Source organism: Phoenix dactylifera, chromosome 16, assembly GCF_051530095.1.
Source record: "Phoenix dactylifera cultivar Ajwa chromosome 16, Ajwa_hap1_PhDact_Kaust_v1.1, whole genome shotgun sequence".
In the NCBI taxonomy this organism is placed as follows: Eukaryota; Viridiplantae; Streptophyta; class Magnoliopsida; order Arecales; family Arecaceae; genus Phoenix; species Phoenix dactylifera.
In genome coordinates, this window is record NC_143205.1 from 12,770,001 (window position 1) to 12,797,314 (window position 27,314).

A 27,314-nucleotide genomic window follows, 5' to 3' on the forward strand; every position below is an offset into this window, starting at 1 on the left:
TCGGAATGCTCTAGGCTTCTCCCTCTTACTAACCTAGAGAACTCTCCTATTGTAGTCAACCACATACGAGGCCATCCAATCCGCAGCTTCATTAGCCTCTCTATAGACATGCTTAATTTGGAATGCAACATCTCCATCTACCATGACTCGAATATTCCGGAGCAATAAGTGGCAGCCACCCATGTCATCAATACACTTCTGGATCTAACCAATCACCATAGCCGAGTCATCCTCAAGCAGGACTGCACTGGCCCACAGAACATGCCCAATTTGACACAAACCGGCCCAAGCAGTTCTTAGCTCCACCCCAAAAACATAGATGTCAAAAATCTAGTACCCACTAGCAACAACCATCCTGGAAATTGGACTTTTCTATCTAAAAGGTTTTTATCACATTCTATCTAAAAGCTTCAGAGTATTTAAAAAAAAAAAAATTCTTAATTTCTAACTGATGGAAATTGGACTTTTCTATATCCCATATGAATTTTTGTTTTTCATTAAATATGAAAATCTTATATTTATAGAAAAGTGATATTCTCATCTCTCTTTTTTAAAAACTCCTACTTTTTTTCTTTTTTTATTTTTTTATTGACTATACTTTCCTTCCTCCTCGTTTCATTAACCAAACCAATTCTAAAATCACCATAATACAATTCAATAAATTGGCTTAACCAAGTATGATTCGAAGACTTAGCTCATAATATGCATCGACTTGCTTGAATGAGAGGATGTGCACTTGGTTCGATCATGCAAGTATCGCCAACCAGAAAAACATCAAAAAAAGGTCACAAGATATGTTTTTAAAAAATCTAAGTTTGGATATTATGCAATATCTAGAAATTATTCCAAGATTTATTTGCTACAATATATTTTTGGTTTTGTTGAAATATATTTTTAATTCAAATAAAATGTGAAATTTTACACTAACACGGCTTTTTTATGTAACTATTTATAATTTATTTTCTAAATTATATTTCATCTGAATATTATTTCATATTTGCTATAACCAAATGGCTGAATCGTGAAAACCTAAGAGTATTCCATTTCAAAATTTAGCAACACTAGAATACTTTCAGTATGATTCTTATTTTAATTTAATTAACTAATGCAATTAGTGTTTAAAATTAAAAAAATTGGAATATTAAGCCACATTTACATAATTTATTATTTGTTTATTTATTTGCATAGTTTGAGGTTAAAGTGGATCGCCACAACTTGAAATATATTTTAAAAAATATATTTTTAGTTACAAATTTCTTCAGAATGCGCGAGTTACAAAGTCCACGTGTGCATCGCTTACTGTTTCGGCAAGCGACGGTGTTGGTTAGGCGTGCCCGTTAACCTCAGCCCTTCTATTTCTTGAATTCTTTCCCATCATAAAAAGAAAACGAAAAAGAAATTAAGAGCGACAGGAGAGAGAGAGACGGCGAAAGGCGTTATGGGGAAGGAGCTGACGGAGGAGCAGGTGGCGTCCATGCGGGAGGCGTTCTCCCTCTTCGACACCGACGGTGACGGCCGGATCGCGGCGTCGGAGCTGGGGATCCTAATGCGCTCCCTCGGCGGTAACCCGACGCAGGCCCAGCTCAAGGAGATCGCGGCGGCGGAGAACCTGACCGCCCCCTTCGACTTCCCCCGCTTCCTCGACCTCATGCGCGCGCACCTCCGCCCCGAGCCCTTCGATGGCCAGCTCCGCGACGCCTTCCGCGTCCTTGATAAGAACGCGACCGGCGCCGTCGCGGTCGCCGACCTCCGCCACGTCCTTATCTCCATCGGCGAGAAGCTCGACCCCGCCGAGTTCGACGAGTGGATCCGCGAGCTCGGCGTCGCCCCCGACGGCACCATCCGCTACGAGGAATTCATCCCCCGAATGGTCGCCAAGTAGTCATCAACGATCTAACCCTAGGATCCGATCTGATCCTCTCTCTGAGTACGCCTTCTCTTTTCCTTGTTCCTCGTCTCACCCAGATTTGCTGGATTAGGATTTGCTAGGTCATCGGGATCTGATGTTTTTTAATTTCTTTGTGTGTATTCTGCGAGATCTTTGCGGTGCTTGGGTGTTTGATTCCAACGATGAATGCTTGGACCCATAAAGTTTGAATCTTTTTTCAAGTGTGGCTTATGGATTGCAAGTCTATGTAGTTGATTAAAGATGAGAAATTTTTATGATTTTTGTTACCAAGACTATTCTGGTGAAGAAATCTGAAGTGTGTTTTCTGTTGTTTCTGGTTTATTGATTACAAATAATGGAGAAATGGATGTCAGTTACTAATGCAGGGAATTTTGATGAATTATAGTATTGCAAAATGAAACAAATACATTAAGCATTTGGTCGGTTTGGGGTTTGTTTCAGATATAACCAGGCTAATTTCTTGTCTCGACAAAACTAGGCATGTTTCATTTGACATAGTACATATACTTGATGTCATGCCTGCCCATCTTGAGTACAAGTTTCATATTACCAGTTCAAGAAACCATGCATATTTCCATATAATATGATCATATTATTTGAAATTGGAAAATATGAATTTTGCTTATGAGATCAACGTCCAAGAATCACATTAAATGGAACAAATCACCTGTAAACTCTTCTTCAAGGTTTATGCTCTTGAACCTTATATTCATGCCATAAGATCAATTAAATCAGGTGCCTGAATGAAAATATACCATGATAAGATGAATGGCACTTGCGTGAGTTTTAATGGAAATGGAGATACCAAAAAAAAAAAAATCAACATTTAGAATAAAACTCATTTTAAAGATAGATGGAGGGATCGATATGATATTGTTTTCATAGTAGTAAACGTTTTTCCTACTTGATCTTCTAGAGTTCTTCATTGTTGTGCTATGTTATCTTATCTGTGTAAGATCACCTAAGAACACCAAAAATTCTTTTTTGTCCGATCAAGCAAAAATTTGCATAAATTATCTACCTGCCTGTTGATTGTGCTTCTAGGTTTCAGGGAAGGTCCTTCACTTTCTGAAAGAGTAGCCTTTTTAGGAATTTGGCAGGTAGCACTCTCGAACAGAAAATTTGATGGTCATACCTTTAACTATAAAGCTGAACCAATAACAGCAGGACAAGCCTTGTTTATTGGTTTAGTAATTTTGAAGATACATCACCTCCAATCTGATCACTTGAAGAAAAATATTAGTGAATGAGTTGTTGATGTGTATTATAGTCTGTTCACTGTGGGTATTTTTAACTGCATTCTAATGAGTCCTGAGTAATCTGATTGGATAGGTACGTTTTGCATGTAATTGATTTTTCTCGCAATCTAAATCTGTACGGTCTTCCATTTTTGGTTTAATGGTTATGTGCTTGTTCTTTCACCTGTTCTCGTTCTCTAAATTCAGCTAAAAAATCTCATGCCCTCCTAGTATTCCCACATTCAACTTCTTGCGACCTGCTTCCTTCCTGTGTTTATGTGAATTTTCACTGAAATTTTTCGTCCTTTTTTTGTCAATAGAGTCTTGATGTCTTCGTTTGCTTTTCTTTTGGTTTCATGCCTTTGTCCATTCTTACCAAGTAATAATTGCTTTCTGCCCCTCTTTAAGAAAGTCTCCATACATAACATCAAGCTCAACTATACAAACACGCTTTGCTGCTTCTAGTGCGAGGTCATTGAAAGATATCGTTCCAAGGTATCATCAGGCGTATGTTCAACTTGTAGCTGTTTTCTGGATCTGTTTTATGCTGATTGATCATAATTGGACGATTGCATAGGAAACAGCAAAGAGAAACATGATGACATTTCTAGTTCTAGAGGATTTGGCCTGGAATGGAATCCACTAGCAAGGTGGAAACAAGAAAGCCAATTTCAGTAGAGCTCCTTCGAACATTTTACTGGTCAGACCAATCTTACGACTCCCCTGGGCGGGTGATGGAGGCATCCAATGCCTGGTGTTTTTGCTAGTTACTGTTTATCCCCTGGACCAGTCATGGAGGTCCGGTGCTCGATGTTATTGCTAGTTACTGTTTAAACCTCGACAGTCATGGAGGCATCTGGTGTCTGATGTTATTGCTAGTTACTGTTTAACCCCTGGGTCAGTCATGGAGGCATCCACTGCCTGTTGTTATTACTAGTTACCGTTTACTGTTGCAAAATTTTGATATTACATTTATCTTCTGCTAATAAATTTCTGTACAGGGAACCTCACAAGAAAGCCTATTTGGACCCTTTTCTGCCGATACCTTATAGAATTATGTATTGAAATTAGGTTTATCTTTTGTTAAGTTTTTTGAGACAAAGGGGAAGCATTGCAAGGCTACTGAAACCTGTAAGGTGAAAAGGGGTGTCTTTCCAGCCAAACCAAGGACCTGTTGCCAGACTAACAAGGCTGATGGTACTAATAATAATTGTGATGAGATGATAAAAAATTCAATTTTAGATCAGGAGAACTTGGAGAGAACAATGCATGGTGAGCATGTCCATATCTAGGAGATAAACCAGCATTTAGTGGAGTGTATTGAGGCTAGATGATGCAGGCAAAGTTATTGCTGTTTGTAATTAAAGTTGTTTTAACAGAGGTATTCAGGTTGATGATCATTTTGCATTCAGGGAAGGAACATGGAGAACCACTGAGGTGGTAGCACAGTTGGAATGAGGCCATGTTTCTAACGAAGTGACCGAGGTTCGAAACGTGCGGGCGTCGATGAAATACAGGGACCGGATGCCTTCCATCTGGGTTGCCCATTGGGAGCGCTACTGGTCCTCTGGCACTGAGGTGGTGCTGGGGTGATGTACTTACACGCGGGCTCGCCCGTGCTGGTGGGGAGGGCATGAGAAACTTTCTATCTGCATCGGACATTTCTTGATGAAAGAGGGGTCCAGTGGGGGTTGCTATGCGGGTGGCGTTAATTGCCCTCCCCCCCCCCCCCCCCCCCCCCCCCCCCCTCCTCCCTAAGGGACATGGAGAGAGAAGGTTGTTTGGGTTGACACTAATGTGCTGCCGTTTTTCCATGCACATGCATGCGTGCCTGAGCATGCACATAGATTACAGATCAAAGGTTTCATCCACATCCGATGAGGCAAGGCACCTATTTTATAACAAGAGATACACCAGGATATGGAAAACCAAAAGGTCATGAACCATTAGATCTCAACTGTGGGAACTTGTGGGAGACATCTGATAGAATATCTATCAGATTGTATATCTCATTGTTAATAATAAAAATCATAAATGCAAAATAGATAGCTGGAGAAAATCTCCATCTCTTATTTCCATAAAATGCAACCATACATGGATATTGTTATTCATCCAAACAAGCATTGATTTCAATCCTTATGGTTGGAGCTAAAACTATGTGAGTCTTGCCGTGGGGCACTTGGGATTGCATGGAGGACAGGCAGCTTCACACTTCTTCCAGGTTTCATAACACTTGCCGTCTACCAAACAGCGAATACCAAAGCGGAAGTCTTCCATGCATGAATCTCTAAAGCATGGTATCCACGGCTCTGATTTATTTTCATTTTTGATACCTATTGGGCCTAAAGTTGGTGACCTCTCATCCATCCTTGGAATTCCTCGGCCTATAAAACAAAAAAAATAAGATGAAGTTAGGTTTTAAAAATAATTAGGATGGGCTAGATCGAAGGATAAAAAATTGTTGCTTACAGCCATGCCAAAAATTCTCGAGATATTGCTTTTGCTTTTATTTTTTTATTTTTTATTTTTCTCTGTATACGGTAGGTAAGGTTGTGTACATGTGAACTTCTCCAAATCCCATGATGATGAGATTTTTCTAAGAGATATAATAGAGACAAAATAACTAAGTTTTGATCTTGGATTCTTTTTTTATTTGGGTGTCAACTCAATGAGATAGTGCCGGATGATTATATTAAGAAATATTAAAATAAAATCTTGAAAAGGAGAAGAGAGAGATAGAAGAGGAACAATGCTATTTTGTGGAATACATGCAACATACAATCCATGCCTGCCCAAATATACTTTGAATCTGCCTGCATTTTGTGTAGGCCCAAAACAATATTATTTAATTTTGTATGTATTGCATGCATGCATGTACTAAAATGGATGCTCTGCTTGTGCAAAACTTTTTATTCACTACGTACGTCATATTAATAATGTTATTGATAAAGATCTTTATTTTAGATAATATGTAAGGCTCTTATTTAATACGATTCTTTATCAAAATATAATAATATAATTTCATTAATAAAAAGTTTGTTAGCTTATTAAACTATATTAAATAAAGAACTTTTAATTAGTACTACTAAATTAATATCGAAATTAATAATATTATTAATAACCATATTTGTTTAATATATGTTAAGCCATGCCAAAAGTTCTTGAGGCATAGCTTTGCTTTCATTTTCTTTTCTTTTTTATTTTTTTCTATACGTGAGTGTAAGGCTATGTATATATATGATCTCTCCAAATCCGACAAAGATGAGATTTTTTTAAGAGATATAATAGGGACAAAATAACTAGGTTTTAATCTTGAATTCTTTTTCAAAATCAGACAAAATTTGGCAGGGGACCCTGTGTTTCCCCTTCATGTGGCCTCCTTATGGGCACTGGGTGCCTCACGTGCCCCGCGCAGGCGGAGGCGTGACATTTGGTATTAGAAGTGAGGACGACTTGTCCGATGGTGGGAAGGGTGTGAGGCCCAATAGATTTACATCGGAAAGACTCATTTCAGAGCCTGGGCATATGAGGCAGGTGTCTCCAAATCCTGCAGACACTTTTTGGGTAGAAAACAAAACCGGAAAGAGGTGAAGGACGCTTGCGTGAAGCTCCGGAACCGGATAATATCTGGTAGGGAAGCCCCGCGGTCCTCCCTCATGTGGCCTCCACACGGGCACTGGGTGCCTTGCCAAGATGGGGGCGTTGGGTATCAACCCATTGAGATAGTGCTGGATGATTATATTCAAAAAAATATAAAAATAAAATCCTGGAAAGAAGAAGTGAGAGATAGAAGTGGAACAATGCTATTTTTGTGGATAGTGTCGCATGCAAATACATGCAACGTACGATCCATGCCTGCCTAAATATATAGTGGCCATCGATAAATATATTGTTGTGACGACAAAGGGTGGACTCGTGCTTTTACATATTATTATTCACAAAATAAAATTTTTGACATAGGGAGGCTATTAAGTTGAAGCAATAATTTGACCTACATTCATCAACAGTAAAGAATCCTGCAAGAATGAAGAAAAAGAGAGCAATGCGCACAGCATCCATGGCAGGCAAGAGGGTATAGAAGAATTGTAGACAGACATGAGGCCTTTTATAGATGTTCTTATGCTTTTAAGAATGGTGTAAGAAATATCCATTTTTTACAATTGATAATATCATCAAAGATTTGCTACAATATTTTGCTAACTTTTAATAATTTTATCACAAATAAAGAAATCATCAAAGATATCGTGGCTAACTTTTAATTATGTTAGTTCCATGTTCAATATAAAAAAGGTGGGTGCAACGGGGCAGCGGGTTGCTTAGAATCTACTTGCCTTAGGGCAGTGGATGGCCTAATCTTGTATACATGCTATTATGATATTCAAGCAGCCAAAAAATATTGTTTTCTAGTAAATTTTGAAAAATTAATTACAGGATCCTATAAGGGAAATTACCTTTATTATGATTGCGGCTATTTAATTTTTAAGCCTAGTTTGTGCATAAAATAAAAAACAAACACATATAAATTACATCATAGGAATCAAAAGTATTACAAAATACATGTTTAGTCTCTACTCCCTACATTACAATGAAATCAAAGACAACTGGAATAAAAGTAGTCAATCAATTCTATCCAAAATAGGAATAGGTTGGGTTATAGACTTTCAGATTAGAAGTTCATTTCATGCCAGACCTGATAGGGCCGGATTAGTGTTATTTGTATAACATGGTTTTTGACATTGAAAAAAACCCAATAGTTTGCATAGGTTAGTACTTACATGGTACTTTGCCAAAACACTTAAGTAAAAGATTTTTTCATATTCAAATTTACATGTATAACCTCATAAATTCATTTTTTGTAAATACCTTTATCAATTATTCCTTATTGTATGCTTACCGTCGATGCCACAGTACTCTAGATGATGTTAGTTTAACTAGCATTTAATTAAAAAATTTCTGCATATATATCTTACAAATCTAAGATTGCATGTAAACCCTTTATATATTATTTCTATTCTTATTAAGTATATTTCAACCATTTCAATTTTAAACAGCTCGCTTCCTCTTAGAAGACATGTTGACTATAAGTCAGATACCAAAAAAAAGAAGAAGATATATACCTAAATAGTGAATTTACAAGGATAAATACATATATTTGAAAAGCCCTAACCAATGGGCTTTTACCCAACTTGACTGGTTCTCTCTTTTACCATGTTAAGCTTATTTTCTTCCCCAGACACCCAGGGCCCGCCGTAATTGCCATGCTCATATATTTAATACCCAGTTGGCAAAGAGTGATAGAAACTCATACAACCATTCACATACCACCATTTTTGAAGTCCAGGAAATACGAGCCCTGTTGTTCTCAGGTGGAAGCAGATTCATATACAATAGGAAGCCTAGTTATTAGTGCACTCAGATTTTTCTAGTTAAATGCATTTGAAAATAATATCCAAGGACTCCAAACTCCTAACACATACCAACTCAATTGACTGAACCAAGATTTATGATGCTGATGCATACAGACCATACCAAACTGGTACATATTACAAAAACTGGTACATGATACGAAAAACATACCAAAATTCAGTATACCGAATGGTCACTCATACTAAACATATCTGTAATAAAATGATACCAGTACGAGATCCACCTCTTAGTGGATATAGAATTTGGATTGGAACTGAGTTCCACACAGTCTGGGTTCAGGTATGGCTATGCCAGAAGTGGCTGAACCCAACATGAACCCTGTTTATCCCATAGCAAGCATCAGACATATATCAAAAATAATTGCCATTACCCATACGACAAGAACACACTACTTTAGCCAATTGAAAACGAAAATGGGGTCAACCAAATGTCAGCTATTCAGAGCATCCGAAGGGCTGTCCTATTTTCGTAAAAAGAAACAAAGGCACAAATTTCATTCTCTAACAAGGGAACTCTCCATTCTGATCCAAAATTCCAAGGTAAATCAACTTCATTATAAGCATCCTTCAGGCTGAGGAGATTAAAACCTAAGCCACAAGAGTGCTGGCGGTGGTGGATTCGCTGCAAAAAAGCAAAGCAGGCAGGCATTAAGAATGCCAGAAGCAGTAAGTGACGATAAACATGAGTCGGTATGATGTCTCAAAATGTTAATGGGCAATCACATATTTATTATAATCAAGTTCATAACAAACATAAGCAAAAAGTCAGAAACAGTTAAATGCCAAAGTTTGGAAAAGCTTAAGAAAATGTGGTAATCAAGTCCCGTCATCCCAAAACCATTAACTAAAACATTACAAGAGAAGGTGGACTGCAACAAATTAAGAAAACTTGCTTCCAATGAATTTATAGACTAGAAAATCATAATGATCCATCTGTAGTTATGATCCAGTTGTACACGGCCAAGCATGGCATCTCAAATCTCATAAACACGTTGTCTAACATATCAAATTTCAAAATCAATATAGTTACATATCTATATGATGCAGAAGATGCATATCTACATAATGGTGCCACAGGTTCATATATCTATATGATGCAAAAGCATATGTGCATGTTGGACATATAAATCCATATAAACAAAGGCATGTATGCACATGATTCATGACGGATCAATAGATGTCTCAAAGCAAGATAAAATTTTATGTTGCATCAGAGGAATTTTTTCTTTTTATACAACAAACAGGGTTGAACCCAGAATCTTCTATGATGGAGAGTCAGGTTTTGACCAGCTGAGCTAAAAGTTCCCATGTGAGATTGAACTAATACAAAAACATCCATCACCAACAGACTTAATTATTCAATGGTTTGCTCAAATATCCTTGATGATAGAACCTGCCTACTTGCGAAAGACATTTGGATATAAATGTTGCCTTGGATACATATATGCAATTCAGGAACAGGATGTGTACACCGGGAGGAGATAAAGATAATTATCCCTAAATAAGTCTAGCATTTCAGGCACAAAATAACATAAAATGCAACAGCAAGAAATCCCTATTTGAACAATAAAAACTGGTTGATGGTGCTTAGAAAAGCAATGAATGAACACCCTGAGAACATGAGAGCACTAAGCAACTAAAATATTGTGTGACAAAAGCCTCTAGCTAGGATTTTAGGCAAATTGGGATGATTAATTGGATTGTGGAAAAAGAGTCAGCTCCAAATTTTCCTGAATCTAAACAAACTATGAAAAAGCATATCCTTGTAATTATTAAAAAAAAATATTGCTCTTTTATGAATATCTGAGATACTAGAGAACCATGATTCTAAGATACAGAAAGTGACGTGACTTGCAAAGGTTCAACAGAATTTTGTGTAATCATTACAACATTCCTACTGGTAACATGAAATCAAAAACAGACAGCAAGATGACTGGTCATGCTTCATTAAACAAAGATTGCTTGCAGCTAAATTTTGCAAATAGATAATGTCACTTAAATTCGATAAATACTTTTTGATAGAGTTTCGTAAAATCTTCCCAAACCATGCCAAGTCTCAAGCTTCCTACAATTTGCCTAAGGTCCAGAAAAAATAAGCAAACAAGCATAACAGAAAACTGCACCAAATTTGAGTTCAATAGCGTGTTTATGAGAACTTGCAAAATCCATAATTCACTTGCCTCAAACCACAGGACAGATAATTCAAGATCAGTATCAGATCTGATTGTATGCTAACCTGTTCCTATACATGCTTTTTGTTCTTATCTTAGTCCCACAACCAGTCAAAATAACTAGTGTGAGAAAACAGCCAAAAAAAAGAAGTAACAAAGGGGCTTTACCTAAGAAAACTCTCAAAATTTCCAACTAATTTTACACAAGAACCAGCTGTATCTAGCACAAATGTCATATAAACCTAACAAGCACCCTCTACTCTCAAATTTTTAAAAACACCAAGTGACTTATGATTTAATAGGGTTCTTCTCAGATAAAAAGTAATGGAAGGATCAAGATAATTTATGTCAGGTTGAGCACAAGATGCTTATGTAATATGAGGATTTAGGATGGCTGGAGACATTAATATACACTTGTTACGAACCAACACATAGAGTAAGGTGGGTCAATTGATTTTGAATTAAAACAAATATTATTTGATTATTAAAAAACAATGTTAGCCACTCATGAGAAGGTTTTAAAAAACAAAAAGAAGCCATGCAGCATTTGTTTCAAACCCCCAAATGAAACAACGGAACAACAATAGAGTATCTTCCAAGTGACTACAAATGTTATAATTATTTCCACCAAAGAGGGTTTAAAATAATTCAAAAAATCATTCAGCTTATATTTTAAGCAGATTAGATTCAAATACAGATCTAAACAAAGTGAATAGATGCAAAATGAGATAACAAATATCTGCCAAGGCTGGCAAAGAAATAAAGAAATCCAATTATACAGATGCACAAAATCAGTTTACAACATCCAACAATTTCTGGATAAAAATAGGTTATCAATCATCTTAACTCCTGCGGTACACATAATAGAATTCTCAGCATTTAAAGTGCATGTGCAAACTCTTCATTGATTGACTTTCTTTTTTATTTTCTTTTAACAGTCTCCATCTTTGCACACTTCAAACATCTCCATGCTTCATTACATATAAAGCAAAAATTTGTTGACAATGTTAGAGGAGACAGTGCAAACATCACACTGCCAAGCATTGGATTAAACCAATATTTATATAAATATAGGTGAATTTTATTAAAAAAAACAGATATCACTAAAGGCATGTTGGAAGCTTCTAATTCCAAAAATCATGATTTTATCTTCTTCTGAACTTAAATTCGAATTTTGAAAATTGGAATTGTTCAGGAGATGTAAGCAGAAAGAGAATGATAGGCAAGGGAGGGAAAAAAAGAAACATAATATGGTAAGGAGACAAAACACCACTTTTATGACTTAGGAGCTTTTATGCAATTTTATGGTACAAACCAATACCTAGTATTACATAACCATAACATGTAATTCTCGCAATGTTTGAGATCATGAAACTTCATAACAATGTCGTGCATCCAAGCATGCGCTATGAGACCATTATTAATAAAAGACTTACAAAGACTTTTTCCCACATTATCAATATCCAATTCCTAGTGTGCTTGAATCTTGAAATGAAATAGTAACTTTTCCTTGATTGAAAACACATGAATTCAAAACTATGTCCTTCAAACTCTAATTATGCCCATGAATTGATACATCTATAGAATCTATAGAAGACTCTGTAGAATAAAGGCATGCACCCCTTACCATGACACTTAGATTTCACAGATCCCTGGATTGAGATTTAACACCACATTTTTTTTACTGCACTGCTTAATGCATTTGCTTTCTAAGTAATGCAACTATAAATGAGCTTTTTACAAATCCACCCAATGGCACAGATTAATCACCTCTCTTATACATTTACGTAAAGAAATACCACGACTCTATCACAATTCAATTTGCAAAATTGAAAGCAAAGTAAACCAATTTCATGAAATTGTTGCAGCGAAAAATTCCTCCTTTTTTCATATAAATCAGCCAAACAGAATACAATATCAGGCAACACCAATTGCAATTGCGCATAATATTTGTTAGCAAACCAATACAACCTAAACAGAATAGCAATTAACGGAAGAAGTGAAGAAAAGAGCGGAGAAAGAACTCACTATTTCCAGACGGGAGGGAGCTTCTTGGTCCTCTTGTAGTAACGAGCCAAGCGGTGGATCCTGCTCTCCACAAGAATCAGCCTGAACTTGGAATCCTTGTCCTTCCTGTTCCTCTCCAAGTGCTTCCTGATTGCCACCGCCTTCTTAATCAAATGGTATAAATCCTCTGGAATCTCCGGACCAAACCCTACCAATGACGCACATAAAAATTACAACTTTATACCAAAAACACTATAAAAATCCAAACAAAATCCAAACAAAACAAAAACATAATACCATGAGCCTTGAGAATCCGGAGAATCTTGCTCCCAGTGACGCTCTTCACCTGGGCAATACCATGAGAATCACGGAGAATAACACCGATCTGCGACGGCGTCAGCCCCTTCTTCGCAAACTTGCAGATGTTCTCCTCCACCTAAAAGATCGAACGTATCCAAAACCCAATCAAAACCAACAAAAGAAAAGGAAAAAAAAAAAAGCTAAAATTGAGAGAAAGAGAGCGCTTGCTCACGTCCGGAGCGGAGATCTTGAGCCAGCTCGGAGGAGTCCTCTTGTACGGCAACGCCGACGAGGAGATACCCTTTCTGCGACCCAATAACAAAGAGATCAGGGAGATGGTATAAACGAAGAAGAAGGAGACTGCGAGGTAGAGGAATTGGAAGAAGAAGGGAGGATACCCGCGGCTGTGCATACGACCCATGACGGCGGCAGTGGCGAAGCTCCTGCGGTTCTCTCGATTTGGAGTGAAGAAGAAACCTAGCAGGCGGCTAGGTTTTGAAATATATATAGGAGGAGAAGAGGAAACCCTAGCCGTCGGATCTCTCTCCCCACAACTCTTAAAGCACTACAAACCCTTATACTCATCTCACGAACCGATCATTACGCGATCTAACGGTGGATTCGCGCGAAGGAAGGTGGATTCTTCTTTCGCGCGAAAGATGCAGAACCCCTGTTCTATTGGATTTCGCCGAGAATCCACCCACCCCTGTTCTATTGGAGAGCCCAACCCACCCCTGTTCTATTGGATTTTGCCGAGAATCTACCCGAGAGAGGCCAACCCACCCCTGTTCTATTGGATTTTGCCGAGAATCTACCCGAGAGAGCCCAACCCAACATGGATCCCACTATCTTAAGAGTCCATGGGAAGCCCATACTCCCTGCGTTTATCCAAATTTCCCATATCCTTTAGCCTATAATGGTAGAATCCTCCCTGAACCACTCGCAGAAAATGGAAAGAGTTATAATCCTACACTCGAGTAACTATTCTTTCTTTCTTTTTCTTTTTTTTTTTTGGTACAACAGCTGCTCACATTGCTCTAAGATGAGTGCAACCATCAAGGAGCTGCTACAAAATACGTCCAAAGGATCTCTCCTAAATAGTGAGGAGCGAAGAAGGTAACTCAGTTTGCAGCTCTATCTGCCTTCCGATACACAAATGAGTCACAGTCTCTCGCTATTCTATGGATATTTTTGAGAAATGGGTGGCCATTGCCCCTCTACTTCGTATGAATTCTCACTTCATATCACCTTTTCTCAAAATTGTCTTATATTTTCAATGTAATATTTCATTGACTCGATTACCTCATGTCTGCGTACATAACTGATGCGGGTACCATGATAGGTTTGTCTTTCCTTCTTGAAGTCTAACAAGTTGGAAGACCAATCACGTCTAATCCAATTATAGTTTTATCCTCAAAATACCAGGATATTTTTCAAACCGATCAAAGTAATAAACTTAATATTTCATCCATCTTTGTTCCCCTCACGTTTTTGTAAAAGACCGACGTGTGTGTTTCTCATATGCATGCACATCTAGATTGATGTTTGATAGGTTAATCAAGAGAAGAATGCACTTGAGTCTTGAGATGCCAATGGCAATGTGCTTTCGTAACAGAATTCTTGTAATTTGAAAAGTCAATTGTTTGCTTGCCTGGGGTTTTTGTCATCCCTAACTTTTTACTTAATAGGATCTTGGGAATTATTATTAGAATTTGAGAATCTTTGTTTATCAAAAGAATTTTTTGAGTACATAACTTTTAAATATTGAAATTTGCATGAATACTCTTCCAAAATTGATATTTGCATTTACATCCTTATAAAACTTATTTTGTAAGTATATCTTTCTCTTTTCTCTCTTTTGTTTTTTACATATATATACCTATGACATCTAAGTCATTAAGAAATTAACCGTTTAAAATTGAAATAACTTAAATATCATTAATAGGTAGACATACAAAAGAAAATATTTATAAGTATATATATATATATATATATGTAGATAGCAACTTTACAAGGATATTTATATAATTTCACATATTTAGAGGGCTATAAAAAATCTAATTTTGTTTTTATCTATTTCATCTTATATTAACACTCATATTTGTCTACTCCTTAATATCTTATGTGAAAATATAGCTTAGGAAAAAAAATAGATCTGACGATTATATTGTAATGATCAAACTTTATTTTTACTGCTATGCTCATAGGTGGAAGAATAGTACTACTAAGGAACTAAACTTGTTAACATAGCAATAGATGGTGGATGGCGGATAAACTTTCACAACAAAATTATATAATAGGCAATCTTTAGTCGATGTCAATGCTAAATTTTTTGTAGCTGTCATTCTATTTGCTAGGTAGTTAAGAAGTAAAAGAATTTAATTTAATTAATTAATCAATTGTGTATGTATGTATACAGAAGTCATAAATACACATATTAAGAATTAGATTACCAATTATTTTGGCATCATCCCACAATGACATCCACTGCGGCCATAATTTGGCATTTATACTCTTCATCTAATTATTATTCAAACTAGAAATTGCAACTTAATACACACCTTAGGGAGGACTAAACTCTTTCTTTACACTGATATCACAATTTTTTTTTATTATTCATTTTAATACAAGATGGACGAACCCATTATTAAAAAGAGTCCCATTACAGCTTTTGGGTTTCCACATAAAAATGCACGTTATACGATAGGAAAAAAGCTTGCTCCATGCGATTTTCTATAGGCTTTTTGTTCCCGTTCCCATCTTTCCTCCATCTTCTCCAATCTCCTTCTTTTCGATAATGGCCTTTGCCGCCTTCACCCATTCCCCCTTCGCTTTTACCTAGGGCAGCTCAACTTGCTTCATTGACGCTGGCACCGCGCCCTCTCCCTCACTGTCCTCATCACTGAGGATAGCTTCGCGAACCTCGTCTCCCATCGCCTCCTTACTCAATGTCGTTCTCAGTTCCCTCCTACCTCTGTTAAGTTAGCAGAAGATAGTGGACAGAAAATGCAGTAGAGTTGCGAGGTTAGAAAAAAAACTTGAGAGATTTTTGAATACTTTAGCTGCTACTCAAAGTATGTTTTTGATTATATTTTTTTGCTTTTATAAACTGCTTTCAGCTTCTCATATTTATATACCTATATAGAATTTTTTAGATATAATTTTCTAGACAGAATGTTCCTCATGATTCTTCATACTTGAAGACTAATCAATCATCTTTTAGGTTCTTTCACATGATTCTTCATCCATCATCTTCTAAATTCTTCCATATGATTCTTCATCCATCATCTTCAAGTTCTTCCATATGATTATTCATGCTTTCAGAAAATTACAAATTATTTTTTCCAACACCCTCTTTTAATTTGTAATTTTAGTTGCTTCTTGAAGTTCTCAAATTTTTTACTTGTGACAACTTTAGTAAGAAAATCTGCTAGCTGAGAGTCTCTGTTGATAAACTCCAAGCATATCTCTACTTTGTATACCAAATCTCTTATAAAATGATGCTGAAGTTCAATATGCTTTGTCCGGTATGAAACGCTGGATTTTTTGTCATTGCTATGGCCAACATGTTGTCGCAATGAATTATTGTTGGCTATGATTGAACTTGACGTAAATCTGAGAGAATTCTTCTTAGTCATACTACTTCACAAGCAGCATCTGTAGTAGCTATGTATTCAGCTTCGGCTGATGATAACACCACCGTCTTTTGCTTCTTTGAGCTCCAAGAAATTACCTTTGTACCAAGGCAAAACAAATAGCCCGAAGTGCTTTTTCTATCATCAAAGAAGCCTGCCCAATCACTGTCAGTGAATCCAATAAGCTTATTATCTTCTTCTTCCTCATATAAGATGCCATGTTTCTTTGTTCCTTGAAGATATCTAAGCACCCTTTTTGCGGCAGCATAATGAAGTTTGCTTGGCTCACTCATGAATCTTGAAATCATGCTTACTGAGTGCACAATATCGGGCCTTGTATTTGTGAGATAAATCAAGGAATCTACAAGACTTCTGAATGTTTTTGCATCAACTTTTTCAGCACCATCATTTTGCTACAACTTTTTATTCAAGCCCCTAGGAGTTGAAACTGGTTTGCACTTGTCCATTTGGAATTTTTTCAACAAATCTTCAAGATACTTTTCTTGAAAAATAAATATCTTTTCTTTGGATTGCTTAACTTGAATTGTAAGAAAGTACTTCATAAGGCCCAAATCAGTCATCTCAAATTCCTTCATCATCCTCTTCTTGAATTCTTCAACCATTTCAATATTTGTGCTCATGTAAATCAAGGCATCAACATATAAGCAAATAACGAAAATATTTTTACCTTCAATCTTCACATAAAGTGATGGTTCACTTGGGCTTCTTTGGAATCCATTTTGAATGAAGTATCCATCAATCTTGCTATTCCAAGCTCTCGGTGCTCTTTTGAAGTTTGTATACTTTGTCTTTTTTTTCTTTTACTTTATAACCTTGTGGTTGCTTCACATATACTTCTTCTTCAAGGTCTCCATTGAGAAATGCTGATTTGACATCCAATTGGAAAACATTCAACTCCAATTGTGTAGCTAATGCAAGAATAGTTCTTATGGTTTCCATTCGAGCAACCGGGGCAAATGTTTCATTAAATCTATTCCGAATTGGTATGAGTAGCCCTTAGCAATAAGCCTTGCTTTGTGCCTTTGAATATAACCATCTTCCTTGAACTTTGTCTTATAAATCCACTTTAGGCCAATTACATCCTTTCCTTTTGGCAAGTCCACAAGCTTCCAAGTGTTGTTCTTCTCAATGGTTTCAATTTCTTCATCCATAGCTTTCCTCCATACTTCTTCTTTGGTGGCTTCTTCAAAAGTTTGTAGTTCACAAGAGAAGAAAGCAACATCACATGTTTCATAAATATCTTGTAGTGTCTGCATCTTCCTTGGCGGTGAAGTTGAACTTTGTTGGTTTGAAGATCTTGAAATTGGTGATGTTGAGCTTCTTCTTGCCTTGTCAATGGTTCCCAAAACTCAAATGTAAATAGTGCTTAATGGGATTTTCTTTCCATTTCTATGATGACATCTCATCAAAAACAACATCCCTTGAGACAACAAGATTGTTTGTTTTGGGATTAAAGAAACGATAGCCTTTGGACTCATCACTATATCCAATGAAAATAAGTTTCTCACCTTTTGCATCAAACTTGACTTGAGTTTGAGTTGAGATATGAGAATAAGCTATGGATCCAAAGACTTTGAAATGACTTACCATCAGCTTTCTTTGATTCCAAGCTTCAAATGGAGTTTTATTTCTTACCGCTTTAGTAGGAGAGCGATTGAGAATGTAGATCGCCGTGTTAATAGCTTTGGCCCAAAAATTTTTGGATAGGTCTTTGCCTTTCATCATGCTCCTTGCCATTTCTATAATAGTACAATTTTTTCTTTTCACCACTCCATTTTGTTGTGGATTTCTTTTGATAGTGAGCTGCCCTTGAATGCCATTTTTCTTACAATAATTCATGAATGGAGTGTAAATAAATTCTCTTTCTCGATCAGTCCGAAGGGTCTTGATTTGGCGACCACTTTGCTTTTCCACAAGTGTTCCACATCATCCTTGTGAAATCATCTACGAAAAGAATAAAGTACCTCTTGTTGTTGAGAGATGGAGTTCTTGAAGGACTCGGCATGAACTAACTCCAATGGTGCTTTGGCTCTTCAAGAGGTCTTGGAGAATGGAAGCCTATGCATCTTCCCATATATGCATCCTTCACAAGCTTGATTTCTTTGCTCTATTGTTGGAAGATCAATAACCATATTCTTTTGCTTGAGCAAATGAAGCCCTTTGTTGTTCAAGTGACCATATCTCAAGTGACATAAGAAGGTCTTGTCTAGAGTCTCACTTTTAAAAATAACTTTTTCAACTTGTGGCATAAAGAAACGAAACACTTTGTTTTGAGCCATCTCAATTATTGTCATAGTGAGATTATTTTTCTTGTCAAGTATTTTGCATTTTCTATTTTCAAAAATTAGTGAATAACCCTTTTGTAAGAGTTGTCCAACACTTAGGAGATTTAGTACAAGATTTAGAACATAAAGAACATCTTTAATGAGTTTTTGCTTACCTCCATAAGTGTGGACTGAAATGACTCTCTTGCCAATGGCATTTTGAAGCTTTCCATCTCCAAGTTTAACTTGAGAAGTGATGCTTTGATCAAGCTCCACAAACAAGTCGCGGTTTTCGGTCATGTGGTTGCTACAACCACTATCCAAGTACCAAACTTGTTGGTTTTTTTGTTGAATACTCATGCAAGAGAAGAGTTGATTGGATTCACCTTTTGTGAAGTTGGCTTCATTCTTCTTCTTATTTTGAAACCAACAATTCCATTGAGAATGATTGAGATTTTTGCACTTCTTGCACTTATAGTAGCAATTCTTTGTCTCATAGTTAGATTTCTTGCAAATTCGGCAACTGGCACTTAAGCTTTTAAATTTTTGTTGTGTGCTTCCGTATCTTCTTTTAGCTTGACCATCTTCTTCATTTTGGTAGTGATGCCCTTTGCTATTTTTGAAGGATGAGACTTTTCTTGCTTGTCTTGGCTTTGCCGCCTTGAAGGTTAGCTTGGATTAGAATGCATGCTCTAAGTGAGAATTTAAAGATCTATTAATTCTTTGCTCATGAGTTTGAAGAGAACACATGAGCTCATGCAAAGTATATTTGGCGAGGTCTTTGGATTCTTCAATGGTAGCCACAACATGATCAAATTTTGGGGGAAAGGCTCCGAAGAACCTTTTGGACAATTTTTTTTGTCTTCAATGGTGTCTCCACAACTTTGTATTTGATTAACAATTTCAACAATTTTGAAGAAAAATTTCTAAGAACTTTCACTCTTCTTCATTGCCATAATTTCAAAATTCCTCCAAAGAGATTGCAGCTTCATGGAGATGACTCTATCATTTTCATGAAATTTATCTTTCAATATATCTCATGCTTGCTTTGCTTTGTTGGCACCAAATATCCTAGGATAAATGGCCTTTCTACCCCTTGTTGGATAAGCCCTAGTTCACTTGCATCTCTTTTCATATTTTCTTTATATTGCTTTTGTTGCTCTTCTGTCCAAGTTGATGAGCTTCCCTCAGCAGGTGGTTCTTCATAAGTGTCTTCAATCACCTCTCAAAGGTCTTGAGAGATGAAAATGGTCTTCATTTGGCTACTCCAATAGTCATAGTATTCTCCTTCAAAAATAGAAACTTGATTAGGAGAGTATAGGAACATGGTTGGAACATGATTAGCCGCCATTACAAGCTCTGATACCAATTTTTTTTGGGTTAGCGGAAGATAGTGAACAGAAAATACAGTAGAGTTGTGAGGTTAGAAAGGAAACTTGAGAGATTTTTGAATACTTTAGCTGCTACTCAAAGTATGTTTTTGATTATATTTTTTTGCTTTTACAAACCGATTTCAGCTTCTCATATTTATAAACCTAGACATAATTTTTTAGACTGAATCTTCCTTATGACTCTTCATACTCAAGACTAATCCATCATCTTATTGATAAAATCATCTTAAATAGGATCATAATAGAACCAATCTTGAAAGGAAGCATACCTGGATCCATGATAGACTGAACGATCAAAGCTTCCTTTGTTTTCTGGATGATCAAGTCCTTAGTTCGTATCTCCCTTTTGGCCCCTGTTCGAACACTCAGGAGATGGAGTCCAATTTTCTGTTCGCTTCTAGGCAGAGGGTGAGACCCGTTATGTTATCCTACCATCAAGGATAATGCTTCCACTTCTCACGGAATCGTAACTGACCACGATGTGGTCATGTGGGTCAAAACCCAACATTCTCCCACTTGGCCCATATGACCATACTTTGGTTAGAAATGATATAAACATTAGGCGCGCATCATTCTAATCCATAGTCAGTTGGGTCATCATAATACCATAATTAAACAACTTACTAATGCGAGTCAAGGCGGTTCCACATCAATATAATGACATAGTTCCTTCCAAGTACTACAACACTAGCAAATTATTTAACCATAGTCCATAAATGAGAAGTATCTTTAATGGTCAAACATTATGTCTTTGTCAGAGACAATTCCTGTAATCATACATTCAAACCCATACATGTACATATATTTGAAGAACAGGAAAAACAGAAACATAATCAATTATATCTAAGTGTCAAAGAAATAAACATAATACAATCCTCAACAAATATCATGGATTACAACTAAGACCCATTCTTTCAACATGCTCTTTAAAAGTCTTCGGTTGTAAACCTTTCGTCAAAGGATCTGCAATCATGAGCTCTGTCCTCATATTTTCTATAGACACATTTTGTTTCTGAACTTCCTCCTTGACAACAAAATATTTAAGTTCGATGTGCTTGGCACCATTAGAATATTTGTCGTTTCTGGAGAAATGGACGGCTGCAGTATTGTCACAAAAGATTCTCAGCGGCCTGGCAATAGAGTCGACAATCCCAAGTCCCGAGATAAAGTTACGCAGCCACAAACTATGAACCGTGGCCTCAAAGCATGCCACAAATTCTGCTTCCATGGTGGACGAAGCAGTGCTTGTCTGTTTGGCACTTTTCCATGAGATTGTTCCTCCAGCTAATAGGAACAAATAGCCAAACGTTGACTTTCTACTATCCACACATCCAGCAAAGTCTGAATCCGAATAGCCAATCACCTCAAGACTATCTGACTTTCTATATGTAAGCATGTAATTCTTTGTTCCTTGTAAGTATCTCATCACCTTTTTGCAGCTTTCCAGTGATCCATCCCTGGATTACTTTGGTATCTTCCTAACATTCCAACTGCAAAATTGATGTCCGGTCTGGTACAGGTCTGAGCGTACATCAAGCTACCAACTGCAGAAGCATAAGGTATATTTTCCATCTGCTTACGTTCCAATTCATTCTGTGGGCATTGCATGAGACTAAATTTATCTCCTTTCTGAATTGGAACAACACTGGCTGAACAATTCTCCATACCAAATCTCTCTAGAACTCTGTCTATATATGCCTTTTGAGACAACCCTAACAATCCACGTGATCGATCACGAAATATTTCAATGCCTATCACGTAGGTTGCCTCATTCATATCTTTCATTTCAAAGTTCTTTGAGAGAAAAACCTTAGTTTCATACAATAAGCCAAGATCACTACTGGCAAGCAATATATCATCAACATATAGGACCAAAAAGATAAACTTGCTCCCACTGACCTTCAGGTATATACACCGATCAACAGTGTTTTCCTTAAAACCGAAGGAAGTGATGGTATCATTGAACTTGCGATACCATTGTCGGGAAGCTTGTTTAAGACCATATATTGACTTCTTTAATTTGCAAACCATGTGTTCTTTTCCCTTTAATGGAAAACCTTCGGGCTGGTCCATATAGACTTCTTCATCTAAACTCCCATTTAGAAAAGCAGTTTTTACATCCATTTGGTGCAACTCTAAATCATAATGTGCAACCAAAGCCATAATAATTCTAAATGAGTCCTTTTTAGATACAGGAGAAAAGGTCTCTTTATAATCAATGCCTCCTTTCTGAGTGAAACCCTTGGCCACCAGTCTGGCTTTATGTCGTTCAACATTACCCTTTGAGTCGAGCTTGGTCTTAAAGACCCACTTACACCCAACTGTCTTACAACCTTCGGACAAATCAACGACATCCCAGACTTCATTCTGATTCATTGATTTTAACTCATCTTTCATGGCATCAATCCATTTAGTCGAATCAATACTTTCTATGGCTTGTTTAAAAGAAACCGGATCTTTTCTTGTCCCTATATCAAAATTAAATTCTTGTAGATAAACCATATAATCATTTGGAATGGCAGATCTTCTTTCTCTTTGAGATCTCCTTAATGTCATCCCTTGTGGTTCTTCTACAACTTATTCAGTGGTGATAACTTCATTATGGAGTGTTTGATCATTAATTTGTTGTTCATTGTTATTAAACTGTGTGACAACTGTAGGAACAACAATTTTCTTAGAAGTCATGGGTAAAGGGACTTGCACCCTAACTTCTTGAATTTTCACATTTTGTGGTTTATCACTCCCACTGGTTTCACCATTCTCAATGAATTTGACATTACCGGTCTCTATAATTCTCGTACTATGGTTAGGACAGTAAATCCTATACCCTTTGGATTTTTCGGGATAACCTATAAAGTATCCACTAATCGTTCTAAAATCCAATTTCTTTTCATGTGGATTATAAATTCTGGCCTCCGCCGGACAACCCCAAACATGCAGGTGTCTTAAACTCGGTTTCCTTCCTGTCCATAACTCAAAAGGAGTTTTTGGAACTGCCTTACTAGGAACCCGGTTTAATATGTATACAGCGGTCTTAAGGGCTTCCATCCACAACGATATGGGTAACGGAAAATTACTTAACATACTCCTAACCATATCCATAAGTGTACGATTACGCCTTTCAGCTACTCCATTCTGCTGTGGCGTTCCCGGCATAGTGTATTGAGCACGTATGCCATGCTTTTCTAAGAGTTTAGCAAATGGGCCAGGGTGTTGTCCTGTTTCATCATACCTACCATAATATTCACCACCTCTATCAGACCTGACAATTTTCACCTTTCTATCTAATTGTCTTTCAACCTCAGTAATGTATACCTCTAGGACATCCACTGCCTGAGATTTTTCATGCAACAAATAGACATAACCATAACGTGAAAAATCATCAATAAAGGTGATAAAATACTTCTCTCCACCAAATGATGGGGAGTCAAAAGGCCCACAAATGTCTGTATGGATAATTTCAAGAAGTTCTTCACTTCTTGTGGCAACTTTCTTTGTGTGTTTGGTTTGCTTTCCCTTAATGCAGTCTACACACATACCGAGATCAGTAAAGTCTAAGTTTGACAAAATCCCATCCTTTACTAATCTCTCTAATCTTTCTTTGGATATATGACCCAATCTTTTATGCCACAAGTTAGAAGATCTTTCATTTATCATGTTTCGTTTAATTCCAATATTACGATGCAAGGTCATAAGAGTTTCAGCAAAATGATTATCAAGATTTACTTTATATAAACCATCACACAAGACACCAGAACCAATGAAGAGATTGTCTTTGAAAAGACGCAAACTAGCATTCCCAATTTTAAAGAAATATCCTTCAACATCAAGTTTAGAAACAGAAATTAAATTTCTAGAAATAGAAGGAACATAAAGAGTCTGAAGCAAATCTAAATGACAACCAGTATTTAAAAGCAAACGATAGGTTCCAACAGCTGTTACAGGAACTCTAACCCCATTCCCCAAAACGATAAAACTCTCATTTGGATCTTGCATCTGGGTTGTAAGGAATCCCTGCATCGTATTTGAAACATGAACATTAGAACCTGAGTCAAACCACCAAGTATTAGAAGGAACTTCAGTAAGATTTGATTCAAAACATACATAAGCCAAAGGCTTACCTTTCTTTTCAAACCATGCCTTGCGTTTATGGCAGTCCTTCTGATAGTGTCCCAATTTCTTGCAAAAATGGCATCTATCTTTGTTTTGTTTCTTCTTATGAACCTCGGTATCATGATGAGGCTCTTTACCCTTGGATGGTCCACTCTTCATGCCCTTTCTTGGCTTCTTCCATTTCTTCTTGGCTCCATGACTTACAAGATTGACAGAATGATGTCCTTGTTGCTTAAGTCTTGTCTCCTCTTGAACAAGCATACTGGTCAATTCATTCACATTCCACTTATCCTTAATAGTGTTATAGTGAATTTGAAATGATCCAAATTGAGGAGGCAAGGAGTTCAAAATAAATTGAACTAAAAAGGATTCATTCACATCCATCCCAAGAGCCTTCAGCTTAGCAGCTATATTTGTCATTTCAAGGATATGCTCATGCATCCCACAAGTACCATCAAATTTCATGGTGATAAGTTTAGCCATTAATGTCCCAGCTAGAGACTTATCAGCAGATCGGAAACGTTCTTCCACAGTTTTCAATAATGCTTGAGCACTGTCACATTCAGGAAGCGTTGACTTGATATTGTTCACTATACTCATCCGCATAAACATAATGCTCAATCTGTTCGATCTTTCCCAAGTCTTATAAAAAGACCTTTCTTTCGAGCTGCTCAAATCAGTAATGTCAGCCGGTTTCTCAGATCGGAGTGCTAAATCAAGATCCAGAACACCTAGGTGAAACTGGACTTGTTCATTCCACTCTGAGAAATTAGTTCCATTAAAGATCGTAACAGATGAAGCTTGCGAATGAAGCGAAACAGGAATAGATACTGCAATAAGAAAATTAACAATAAGAAAATGCTTACAACATTAACACTTTGAGTTAGCAATAATGATGAATAACATAAACAGTATTACCATAATACACCTTTGGGTAGTAATTATGAAACACTAAATTACTATTATGGTGATTCCCAATTCACCTAGGAATAATTAATGATATAGGTCCAAAATTTAAATAGGTCTGTTGCCTTTGAGCATCCAATACCTATTAAATCAAGGATACTCATTAATTATCCTAACTCAGCAAATCAATCATTTGAAAGTGGTGCACCTTTGGGCCAATCCATAATATCTCATGATTGAAAAACTGTAAGTCATAATTTGCAAAGTCATTATCTTAATACCTGAGATTAGAGTATTTGATGACTTGATGTCTATTAAACATTCTAGTTGGGTTACTTTGGCAACTACCAAACTATTTCATAATATAGACATCAAATTAAAATAATGACATTGCACATAATTGACAATTCATAATATGACAAATTAAAATAAAACATGTATTTAATATTTTACTAATCTACACAATCAGTACATATGTCATATCATGCTATCAAGTATACTAAAATGTAAAATAAATGACAAAATTTTTTATCACATTACCCTACAAGGACCTCTGCATAAATAATATGTTTTATAGGGACTAAATTAACATATTTTGAGGACCTCTAAATAAGTGATATGCTTTACAGGGACTAAATCAAAATATTTTGTTTCTTATAGCCCTGGAAGGATGTCAGCATAAATAAAATGTTTCACAGGGGCTTAACAGAAACAATTTCATCTTTTAACAGCCCTCTAAGGACTTCACTATAAATAAAATATTTCACAGGGATTTAACAGAAACATTTCTTTCTTTAACAGCCCTGGAAGGACTGTATGCATAAGTTTAACATTTAACAGGGACTGAAATGAAAATTATTCGTCCTTCTAACAGCCCTGGAAGGACTGTTTGCACAAATAAACTATGCAGAGGGGCTTAACCAAAAATTTCCTTTTTATTGGCCAAACGAACTCGGGTTTCGGATCGAAACCCAAAAACCCGAACCCGTTATGCCCGTTATGCCCGTTATGCCCTTTTTTAAATGCAGACGGGTTACCAATTACGGGTTCGGGTTAAAACTCAAAACCCGGACCCGTTATGAATAAATTAGTATTTTTTTTTTTAAAAAAGAACTGAAGATCTTCCCCCTCTTTTAGCGGCGGGCTAGGGTTCCGCCGAACCCAGCCCGCCAGCCTCCGGTCGCCGGGCGACGAGCGTGCCGCCTCCTTCCGGTGGACTCGCCGCCCGATGGCGAGCCCACCGGCGGTCGCACGCCAGCAGGGCAACGCCGGCGGGTTGGGGTTCCGCCGAACCCAACCCGTCGGCTCTTAGGAGCAGCGGGCGGCGATCATGCCGCCGGACGAAGTGCCGCCCGACGGCGCCACCGGGATGGGCCCGGTGCCGGACGAAACGCCGCCCGACGGCGTCACCCGGGCGGTCGAACCACCCGCACTGACTCCGGTGAGTTTTATCTTTTTTTTTTTAAAAAAAAAAAGGGTGGGAGGCAGACCATGGCCGGCGGCTACGCCGGATCCTCTGATGGCTCATGGCGGCATATGCCGGCCAAATCCGGCGTCAGCAGGGTCATTCTTCCCCTTTTGGGGTTGTTTCTCAAATCCATGAATCCGGCCCGATCCGGCATTTGGATGGGATGGAAGCCATGGCCGATCCGGCATTGGGGTTGTTTTGCCGGCCATCACAGGGTCGGACCATCCCATTGCCAAGTCCCTGCGGCCGTGGAGGACTATCCATGGACTGTCAAAAATGGGTCTTTTACCATGATCTGGTTCTCCCCTTTACTGTGATCTGGTTCTAGGATGAACCAGGCTCTGGTACCACATGATAAAATCATCTTAAATAGGATCATAATAGAACCAATCTTGAAAGGAAGCATACCTGGATCCATGATAGACTGAACGATCAAAGCTTCCTTTGTTTTCTGGATGATCAAGT

The 27,314-nt window shown here is 37.3% G+C and overlaps 2 protein-coding genes across 2 annotated transcripts; one reads left to right on the top strand and one right to left on the bottom strand.

The window, feature by feature from the left end:
• Positions 1-1,374: 1,374 nt before the first annotated feature.
• Positions 1,375-2,230, top strand: LOC103708271 (putative calcium-binding protein CML7). Its single transcript, XM_088712426.2, has 2 exons — positions 1,375-1,927; positions 2,038-2,230. The coding sequence occupies exon 1, from the start codon at positions 1,439-1,441 to the stop codon at positions 1,880-1,882; it is 444 nt and encodes a 147-aa protein (XP_088568552.1). The 5' UTR covers positions 1,375-1,438; the 3' UTR covers positions 1,883-1,927; positions 2,038-2,230.
• A 6,491-nt stretch (positions 2,231-8,721) lies between these two features.
• LOC103708272 (small ribosomal subunit protein uS15-like) lies at positions 8,722-13,731 on the bottom strand. Its single transcript, XM_008793115.6, has 5 exons — positions 13,450-13,731; positions 13,284-13,356; positions 13,049-13,187; positions 12,773-12,959; positions 8,722-9,195 (listed from the first exon to the last, which is right to left on the bottom strand). The coding sequence occupies exons 1-5, from the start codon at positions 13,470-13,472 to the stop codon at positions 9,162-9,164; spliced, it is 456 nt and encodes a 151-aa protein (XP_008791337.2). The 5' UTR covers positions 13,473-13,731; the 3' UTR covers positions 8,722-9,161.
• Positions 13,732-27,314: the final 13,583 nt, after the last annotated feature.

Coding starts and splice junctions, on each gene's coding strand:
- LOC103708271 (XM_088712426.2), top strand. CDS start 1,439: ATGGGGAAGGAGCTGACGGAGGAGCAGGTGGCGTCCATGCGGGAGGCG.
- LOC103708272 (XM_008793115.6), bottom strand. CDS start 13,472: ATGGGTCGTATGCACAGCCGCGG. Junction 13,357..13,449: donor GGTCGTATGCACAGCCGCGG/GTATCCTCCCTT, acceptor ATTGGGTCGCAG/AAAGGGTATCTCCTCGTCGG. Junction 13,188..13,283: donor TCAAGATCTCCGCTCCGGAC/GTGAGCAAGCGC, acceptor TCGATCTTTTAG/GTGGAGGAGAACATCTGCAA.